At 45.4% G+C, this 10,110-nt stretch overlaps 1 protein-coding gene and 1 long non-coding RNA gene across 2 annotated transcripts; both read left to right on the forward strand.

Annotated features, from left to right (window-relative positions):
• Positions 1-1,736: 1,736 nt before the first annotated feature.
• LOC123097887 (uncharacterized) lies at positions 1,737-3,819 on the forward strand. The gene is made up of 5 exons (XR_006447505.1): positions 1,737-2,030; positions 2,110-2,317; positions 2,685-2,949; positions 3,057-3,603; positions 3,679-3,819. It is a non-coding gene; the product is annotated as an uncharacterized lncRNA (long non-coding RNA).
• A 2,457-nt stretch (positions 3,820-6,276) lies between these two features.
• On the forward strand, positions 6,277-9,518 carry LOC123100028 (guanosine nucleotide diphosphate dissociation inhibitor At5g09550). The gene is made up of 13 exons (XM_044522027.1): positions 6,277-6,531; positions 6,709-6,771; positions 6,902-6,985; positions 7,072-7,179; positions 7,269-7,441; positions 7,561-7,672; positions 7,979-8,059; positions 8,138-8,200; positions 8,300-8,401; positions 8,493-8,617; positions 8,783-8,993; positions 9,067-9,141; positions 9,273-9,518. The coding sequence occupies exons 1-13, from the start codon at positions 6,445-6,447 to the stop codon at positions 9,330-9,332; spliced, it is 1,344 nt and encodes a 447-aa protein (XP_044377962.1). The 5' UTR covers positions 6,277-6,444; the 3' UTR covers positions 9,333-9,518.
• The last annotated feature ends 592 nt before the right edge of the window (positions 9,519-10,110 follow it).

A 10,110-nucleotide genomic window follows, 5' to 3' on the forward strand; every position in this document is an offset into this window, starting at 1 on the left:
CGAGATTGGTTTTCTCGTGCTGGACCGTAAGGTTCAATCCCTCTACTTCACGTACATCGCGTGTGCGGGCGAGAGGTTACTACCGCTGAAGGAGGAGTGTCGTGAAAGGTCGGGCCGCAACAACGGATCGGATCTCGCCACGAGGTTCGGTCTTCATCAGGTGGTATTCAGAGCAACAGGTTATTCACGACACTATGGAGAAGATGGCGAGGGCATCGTCATTCAGTAAGTTAAGCTATGGATTTCAGTTGGAGGAGGAAGGCCGCTGGGCCGGGCTTTTTCACACTCGGGTGGTGGTGAGAGAGAGATCATGTGCCATGACGATCGATCACATGAATTTGATCAACGCTGCAAGCATCGAGATGGTGGAGAAGTTGAAGCTATCAATGACACCACATCCACAACCATACTGTTTTCATTGGGGTCATGAAGAGCTCACTGTCACACCCCAAACCAAGGTACCGTTTTTGTTGGGAAATTTTTTTTGCGAGGTTTTGTGCGACGTGATTCCGGTCTCCTTAGTGTCATGCCATCTGTTGTTAGGAGAGCCGTGGTACAAGGTGCACCATGCTACATATGACCATGTTGCAAATATGTATCACGTCAAGCGGGATAAGAAGTTCGACCTTGTGTCCATGGACGAAGATCATTTTATTGCTTGGAGGAAACACCATCTTGAGAAGATAAAAGAGCAGGAAGACAAAAAATAAGGACAAAGATACTGAGATTTCCACAGACGTAGTAGTTCAATCAGTGGATGAAAATATTGCAGAAAAGGTGACCCAAAATCGAGGACGGTTTTGTTTCAAAGGGAAGAGGATGATACAACCGGTTGTAAGTGTACCGATTACAATGACGACACACAAGCTAATGGTCGGGATCAAGTTGTTGCTGCACCATTAGAAATCACAGTGGGCGATGCACATGTTTCAACTTGTCTACGGCAGAAATATGAAGACGTCGATGAGCTAGTCGGCGTTACGTCCAGGCATGCAACATCGTGCAATGATCAGAACAAGTTGAGACAAACAACGATTACATTGGTCAATCAGGAAAGTACACACGAGCAAACTAGAGGGGCAAGCCTGGAGCTGACCGTATGCATCATTGGCTTCATGCTAAAACAAACTAGTACTTGCACGTATAGTACAAAGGTTTGTTTTTATCTTTTGAAGGAAAGAGACCAGCCAAGGATTGATAGATATGCATGCAGGTTACGTACGTTGGTTAGAGATAAAACAACAAATATATTTGTTGATTTCTTTGCACGATTCTCCAGAACAAGGGTTCAAATTATTTTCTTATTTCGTCCATGTAAGGAGAAGGGTCTACCCTTTGACAAACCAATCATGAAGATACGTGATTGTTTAAACTTATATGTTATTGGATGGGGTCCACCAACAGAGCAGTTAGATGTCTACGCACAAGTTCAAAAGAGTCCAGGTCAATCTTTTGTAAGGATTATATTGCTAGAATATAAAGCATATAATCTTTTAGTATTATTTAAATATGGCGTCCGATCCAGGTTTTCTTTCTTTGTTTTCCGTGAGTTTTAGTCAGAGAGCTGAAAGGGCGTTCTGGTGCCCGAGCCCAGCTGATCCCGATATCTGTGCCTTCTGTTCCCCGCTCGGGATGGGTGAATAACGAGCTAGCGTGTCAGACGCGAACCGCGGATAATGGGGTGTGAGGCGAAATACGGTACAAAACAGTGCGCGCAAGGTGGGCCCAGAGCGTATGGGCGAGCCGGCGGAGACGCGGCTGTGGCCTGAGCCGTGGGCGTCCGCGGAACACGGCGTTAGTAACCAGGACGTCTCATTTTTTCCTGAGCGAAGGTCCATGGTGGTCCATGACGACCGCCGCTTATTGCGAGCCCCGTGCGTGAGAAATCGTGAATGGAACGGCGATGGTGAGGCGACGCGAGGGTGCGCAGGTGATGTGAGGAAGGGGAGCGGCGACAGGTTGGTCCTCCGCGCATCAACCGACGGGGTGAAGGCCGGCGGGATGGAGATCTTGATGGATCCTGTGGACAAGTGAGTTCCCCTTTCTTGATCCAAGCCTCCACTGGTCATCCAGCCCATCTGCCGTCGATGATTGATGAGTTCGGGACAGGTTTCCGCTGCGAGAGGAGTTCGCCGACAGCCTCGAGCACCCAGATCTGATGGCCCTTGTCGTGCTGCGGCGTGGAGGGCCGGGGCACAAGCGGCCGAGGAGTCGAATGTCGCTTCTGGGTGCGCATAGGCGGTGAGCGTCAACGACGACCGACGCAAGAGGAAAAGGTTCTCCTATAGGAGTACATTCTGCGCAGTCGACTGGGAAGGTAAAATCGGAAGTGCCCGGTTGGACAACATGGTGATTTCCTTGAAATGCAATTTGTAGTTCTGATTTTAGATGGCTTGAACTAGAATGTTACGCATGAAGCTCTCAAGTTTAACGAACAGGTAGGAACTGAATAATTTTGTGAACGAATAACCAATGATTTAGCTGTTTGAGGCATGCACGAGAACCTCAAAAGGAAGCGTGTGCATTTAGGCAAAGTCGGAAAGGATTTTGTGTGGCTCGTAGTAAATGGTCTTAGAGTGAAATGCTTCCTATGTACATAAATATGCAGAAAATGTAAAATAGATAGTGACATGACTATAACGACTGAATGTTACTGAAGTTTTTTGAAACCGGGTTGTTTGCAGGTTGAGGCTCGGTAGCGCCTCACCAGACAGAACCCCATGCGTGTCTAGGATGAGTGCGCTCGTGCAAACAATTAGGAAATTTGCGGAGAAACCATCGAGAAGTCTGATCAAACTTGAGCTGGGACTAAGCTCCGAATCCCTCGGAGAGGCGTACGACTTCTACAACTTGTACTTGTTGGAAGTTGGATTCGGCATAAGATATGGTAAAAGTATGTTGAACGCTGCGAGGATGAAATCAATGCAGGAAATTGTCTGCGGATGCCCGGTGAGAGTCCTGATCCGAACTTCATAAAAATGCCTGCTTCCGTTGGTTTAATATGCTGAAATGTTTGTGGCTGAATGCTTATGTTTTGATTGTCTTTGCATGGGAAGCCTGAAGCAGAGAACAGTTGGACTTGTCAACGTGAGTGCCCGGCACTGATCAGACTCTTGAGGGCTGCAGACAGCCAGACACCACTCAGTGTCTCCTACCATGGGGGGAGAGAGTGCACTGGCAATCGCAGAAGCACATAGATAGAGGTCATCATCTGTAGTTTCTTCGGGTCTATGGAGAAATTACCATTAATGAAGAGGACTTTGGGAAACATATGTGGCAAGATAAGTTGCTAGCAGGCATGCAGATGATGACTTCTGGGAAACGTTGGAGGTTTCCACGGACCCAGATTTCACTTACTGCGTACTTGCTTACAGTCAGATCAAGATCAAGAATTTGATGTGGACTAACGGTAGCAGCAGGATGCCGAACGGATTCTATGATGTGGTCACTTTTGACACCACGTAAGGATGAGTATATGACGTGCCTTTCGGGCTCTTCATGGGTTTTCAGAGTGTGATACTAGCAGTGCTAATGAGAGACGAGCAAGTCGAGAGGTTTGAGTGGGGTTTTGCCGAGTTCCTGGGAATGATGGGGTTTTGACAGGTATTTTAATCAAGAAAACATCAGTTCTCTACATTTTACTGGAGTGAGCTAATGTTCATGTGTTAATCAGTGCAGATCAGAACAGAGCTATGGAGGTGGCTGTAAGTTAAATCTATCCTGAGACTGTGCATCGGTGGTGCAAATGGCACATATTGAAGATATCTAAAGAGTGCTTGGGACCTCTCTACACGAAGAAGAATGAGTTCAGGGCGGAGTTCCACGACGTTGTCAACCACATGCTCACAGTGGTCGAGTTTGAAAATGCCTGGGCTATGTCGCTGAAAATGTACAATCTGAAACAACACCTGTATATGACGCACATTTATGAGATACGAACAAAGTGGGCAAAGCCTTATTTCAAGGGTGTTTTCTGCACAAAAATGGCAATCACATGGTGGACCGAGAGCGCCAATCGTACGCAGAAGACCGATGCATATGTTTGTAAGTCAGTACATTGAGGTTGCAATTCGACCGTGAACGGGATGAGAGCTACGAGAAAAAAGAACAATGATTGTAAGTCTCGGTTTTCGTTTCATTGACGAGCATTTCTAGAGTGATGATTGATTTGAGATTGTTCTAACACTTGCCCCCTTTGCAGAGTGGAGTTGAGGCAGACAAACCTTGCGATCCGAACACATACACGCGACCAGTTGGTGGTGTGCAAAAATAGATGTGTCATTTGAGTTAAGTTGTGTAGCTTATGTTCCGTGGATTTTCTGATGTGTTTCAGTGAGCAATGCTCCATGCTTGTTCCTCCAGTGCATGAACTGTGTACCCCTTGTAAACTTAGAGTAAAATATCTTTGAACTGACCGCATACTTGGCTGACTTATGTAGAACTGATGCCAAGATGCAGATGACATGTTTCTGATGAGCTTGCTGTTGCTACCTCTGTAGAATGATCTGTGGCTCTGTTGCATTGATGTTCTTTCATGTCGTGGTGGTCTTGCATGCAGAGAACGAGACACTATGTCACGACCTGATGTGAAAACATGTCTTTCTCCTGTCGCTTAGCACGGTAATTCAATAGTAGGTGGCCATTATTTTTAAGGGCTAGGCAGCCGTTTGGTTATTCGGCGTAAGCTACGGTCTAGCATGGCCCAGGATTAAAAGCAGGGCCGTTTCCTTGTTCTATGGACCCAAACGGGGCTTTCTCCAACTACCATAATAAATGCGATGGACTGGTTAGTGTTTCTGTGCAAATACACAGGAGATACGAGAGAGAAATACGGGATAGCGCTGCCATCCCGAGGAGAGTCGATGGTAGGGATAGCGAGAGCATCTGAGCTCGGGCTCAGAATCGAATTTTCCTCGGAGAGCTTGCTTTCCAAGTCAGATTAGATGGTCCGGCTGCTATATAAAGCCATAGTGTGTTGCTGTAAAAAGGAGGTTATATTTTATGAATAAACACGATGTGTTTTTGGGTAAATACCCGTATCGAGTTTTGGGGGAAGCTGTCTAAAAATCCCTAAGTTTTGGGGAAGCTTTAGAAAACCTCTTTGTTGCGATTTCTGCGAGAAAATTGTTTTGTGCGTGAGTACCATCGTCGAGATTGGTTTTCTCGTGCTGGACCATAAGGTTCAATCTCTCTACTTCACGTACGTCGCGTGTGCGGGCGAGAGGTTACTACCGCTGAAGGAGGAGTGTCGTGAAAGGTCGGGCCGCAACAACGGATCGGATCTCGCCACGACGTTCAAAAGAGTCCAGGTCAATCTTTTGTAAGGATTATATTGCTAGAATATAAAGCATATAATCTTTTAGTATTATTTAAATATGGCGTCCGATCCAGGTTTCCTTTCTTTGTTTTCGTGAGTTTTAGTCAGGGAGCTTGCTTTCCAAGTCAGGTTAGATGGTCCGGTTGCTATATAAAGCCATAGTGTGTTGCTGTAAAAGGGAGGTTATACTTTATGAATTAACACGATGTGTTTTTAGGGTAAATACGCGTATCGAGTTTTGGGGGAAGCTGTCTAAAAATTCCTAAGTTTTGAGGAAGCTTTAGAAAACCTCTTTGTTGCGATTTCTGCGAGGAAATTGTTTTGTGCGTGAGTACCATCGTCGAGATTGGTTTTCTCGTGTTGGACCGTAAGGTTCAATCCCTCTACTTCACGTACATCGCGTGTGCGGGCGAGAGGTTACTACCGCTGAAGGAGGAGTGTCGTGAAGGGTCGGGCCGCAACAACGGATCGGATCTCGCCACGAGGTTTGGTCTTCATAAAAAAATGCACATTGAACATTTTTGTAATAAATAATGATTATTTCTCAAAAATTGCATGAACTTTTAAACGTGAAAACGTGTTTCTATATGGTTATAAATATTTTTTAAATGCGAAAAACTTTTTCTTAAATGGGCACAGAGCATTTTTTAATATTGGGCGAACATTTCGTAAGATTTTTTTGTAAAGTATCATTTACCTTTTTTAAGACATGTGAACATTTCTTTTGTGTTGTGAACATTTTTTTAACGTCGCAGAGACATTTTTATACGTTATGAAAGTTTTAGAAATATACGATGAAAAGGGGGCGCTGGGCCCAGGCCTTTGGCGTACAATCCGGTGGCCCATGCCACCTCGCGAGAGAGAACGACGGAGAGCCCGGCGCGCCACGCGTCGAGCTCGCCGGGCGCTGCGACCTGCAACCGCGCGCCTCGACGGCATCTCCGCGGGGAGCCGCGACCGATGGATGCGGTGCCTGTGCGAACGCGCGCGCTTGTCGGGCTCCTGCCATATATACGCACGGCGAGCCGGGAAGGGACAGATAACCTGCGAGAGGTGGAGGAGGCTCACCACCGCGAGAGGAAGATCCGGTACCGGTAGATCGGAGAAGAAGGGTTTGTTCGGGGGCGATGGATGAGGAGTACGACGTGATCGTGCTGGGGACGGGGCTCAAGGAGTGCATCCTCAGTGGCATCCTCTCTGTCGATGGCCTCAAGGTGAGCACTGAGTTCCCTTCTGATTTTGCGTATCACCACATGAAAATGTTGCTGGATACATCATCACCAATTGTTCACGAAGGGCGACATTATCTTGAGCTATCATTTCTCTTTTGACAAAGGTACAATGCATAACTCTGAAGCCATTATCTTTCTTTGTACCTTGTGTACGCACAGGTTCTTCACATGGACAGGAATGACTACTACGGTGGAGAATCTACATCCCTGAATCTGGCCAAGGTGCGCTATTAACGCGACCCCTGCAAACACCATATGTATCACAATGTTCTCCAAAATACAAAAAAAGATCTTAAAATTCTCGTGAATCTTCAGTTATGTTGTCTTACGTTTCGTTCCGTTCGCTTGATAGATCTGGAAGAGATTCAAAGGCAGCGACACCACTCCTGACCATCTGGGTGTCAGCAAGGAGTACAATGTCGACATGGTGCCCAAGGTCTGTAGGCGCCTGCAAACCCAAGTTCCTATGTCTTTCCTGTGCTTCTGCTGTTATGCAGTTCACCGTAAAATGTGAGTTTGCAGTTCATGATGGCCAACGGTGCATTGGTCCGTGTCTTGATCCGCACGAGCGTGACAAAGTATCTGAACTTCAAGGCCGTCGATGGCAGCTTCGTCTACAACAACGGGAAGGTATGGATCTGATATTCGACGCGATACTACTGTTAAACATTTATACACCATGTTCTGATTCACATTTTCTTCTTTGGTAATGCTGATAGATCCACAAAGTCCCTGCGACAGATGTTGAAGCCTTGAAATCTAACCTAATGGGCCTGTTTGAAAAGCGCCGCGCTAGGAAGTTCTTCATTTATGTTCAGGACTACGAAGAGGATGACGCGAAATCACACGAAGGCCTAGATCTGCACAAAGTCACGACGAGGGAACTCATCTCGTAAGTTGCTTTGGCTTGTGTTGTATTCTGGTTGCTGCTCAATAATCAAAAAGTAGAAAACCAAGTTGCATTTCGCGACCATTTCCTAATGCAAAGTCGATAATGTTTGCTTGGATCAGCAAATATGGACTGGAGGATGACACAGTTGACTTTATTGGTCATGCATTGGCACTTCACCGGGATGACAACTATCTCGATGAGCCTGCAATTGACACTGTCAAGAGAATGAAGGTACTATATTCCCACCAACTAAACAAAACAAGTCTGTTGGAGTCAGCACCTTAGCCAACTATTTTTTGTTTAAAAAAAGAGAAGATCCTAAGGCGTATTCTTGGAAGACGGATTACAGAAAGGACATATACTGCACATCTTTTTTCCTTGACATATACTGTAAGAGCACAGTTTTCAGCTAAAGATATACAATGGGTGAAACAAATAACATGAAGCCATGACAGATAGTTTGACAATAAATACATTGGGGTTTGCGGAGGAAAAGACAATTAACATCTGATCGCCACATTGGTCTTCTTTCAATAGCTTTATGCGGAATCATTGGCGCGCTTCCAAGGTGGATCACCTTATATCTACCCCTTGTATGGGCTAGGAGAGCTCCCTCAGGTATATGACCACGCCAATTTACCCTGAATTGATAGACATTTCAGCTTCATTCAACTGAAATTGAGAACATTATACTAGGCCTTTGCTCGTCTGAGCGCTGTTTATGGTGGCACATACATGCTCAACAAACCAGAATGCAAGGTAACTGTTTTATCCATTTTCAGACAGTTCACCACTCAACAGTGCTGCAATGCTACTTTCTAAATCTTCAGTCAAAGTTAAATTTGGAACTGTTTGCAGGTTGAGTTCGATGAGAGTGGTAAAGCATTTGGTGTGACATCCGAAGGGGAGACCGCGAAATGCAAGAAGGTTGTTTGTGATCCCTCATACTTGCCTGACAAGGTATATATACATCTGTGGCTCGCAAACCAGTAAATTTCAGATTCAGGCTTGTGGTATTATATGACCTTGAAATCCTTCAAACAATGTACAGGTGAAGAAGGTTGGAAGGGTGGCGCGTGCCATATGCATAATGAAGCATCCAATTCCTGACACCAAAGATTCTCACTCCGTGCAGATTATCCTCCCAAAGAAACAGCTGAAGCGCAAATCAGACATGTAAGTAATATTAAAACGAAAGCAAACCATCGAACCTTAAAACAATCTTAGTTAGATAAGTAGTACTGTTCTTCAGTTGGTTTTAGCTGTTATGATTGCTTTGAAACATGAGCTGTCTTCTTTAGTTAAAGCACAATAGCAGTACCTGACACAATTAGTTTGCAGGTACGTGTTCTGTTGCTCGTACGCTCACAACGTTGCGCCGAAAGGCAAGTTCGTCGCCTTTGTGTCGACTGAAGCTGAGACCGACAAGCCCGAGATCGAGCTGAAACCCGGGATCGACCTGCTCGGCCCAGTGGAGGAGACATTCTTCGACATGTACGATCGATTCGAGCCTGTTAACGCTGCTGAGGAGGACAACTGCTTCTTGACAACTGTAAGTTGAAGCAACCATAGTTTACTCACTCCACAACATTGCAGGATTGTTCTCAATTCGTTGGTTTTTACAGAGCTACGACGCGACCACGCATTTTGAGACAACGGTGAAGGATGTGCTCGCCTTGTACAGCAAGATCACTGGAAAGGTAATTGTGCCTGCTCTTTTTTTTTTCCTTTCTTTCAAAACGTCAATATTTTCATACACAATAATAGAAGATTAAAAGACGAAAGGAAGATCTGAATGGAAAACTCAACAACTTGCTCTGTTACAATGCAGGAACTTGATCTTTCCGTGGATCTGAATGCTGCCAGTGCCGGTGAAAACGATGCCGCTTGAACATCTGTTGCTAGTAGATAATTTCAGTTTTCGTTCTTTCTTTGTCCATCGATTCGTTCGTAGATGGATCGGTTCCATTCGATCCATTTCTTGCTTTTGGGCTTCCATTTGTCCTTCCTGATACAAAGTACAGTACCATGGATTTATATATATCTATATACGTCGAATAATCTCTGCATTTCTTCACTAACGTGAACCTGTGAGTGAGAATTGCATTGTCCATCTATGCTCATTCTAAACAAATCTCTTGTGTTACTACTGCTGAACATCGCGAAAGGATCCGTAAAAAAAACATCGCGGTGACCCCAGGATAAGGGGAAGAAGGGCACGACTCTCGGGCATATAGTAGTGGGGGTCGAGATTTGGACAGAGAGAGTAGATATTCCATTGTCCATCTACCTATTGTCCTGATGACAGTAGGATAAATTAAGTGCACGATGTTGCCGGCCTTCCACGCCTCCAACTTTTTCAATGAGCAGAACCAAAATTAATTCAGCTTAGCGCAGACGCGACAGAGGAAAACGAAGAACGGATTGGGTTTTCAAATAATTCATGCCTGTGGTTGGTGAGACCCTGATAATAATTCAGCATGTTACCCATAGTGGTTAACTAAAACTTGCCTAATAAACTGCTTTATCCAGGCCAGACAGAAAACGGCGTGGGCTCCATACATTGAAGGAAAAGGATCAAAGGTTCAAAGGCTAACGGCCTTTATCATGGTGCTATTAGCAGCAGTACAGCACCGTCATGGACCAAATCATTTCACTTGCCATCCTCA

The sequence above is a fragment of the Triticum aestivum genome, chromosome 4D, assembly GCF_018294505.1.
Source record: "Triticum aestivum cultivar Chinese Spring chromosome 4D, IWGSC CS RefSeq v2.1, whole genome shotgun sequence".
NCBI lineage: Eukaryota > Viridiplantae > Streptophyta > Magnoliopsida > Poales > Poaceae > Triticum > Triticum aestivum.

Bases quoted from the DNA above. Each gene is read 5' to 3' on its own strand.
- LOC123100028 (XM_044522027.1), top strand. From the start codon at position 6,445: ATGGATGAGGAGTACGACGTGATCGTGCTGGGGACGGGGCTCAAGGAG. The intron at 6,986-7,071 runs GTCTGTAGGCGC...GTGAGTTTGCAG, and splicing joins ATGTCGACATGGTGCCCAAG to TTCATGATGGCCAACGGTGC. The intron at 7,442-7,560 runs GTAAGTTGCTTT...TGCTTGGATCAG, and splicing joins ACGACGAGGGAACTCATCTC to CAAATATGGACTGGAGGATG.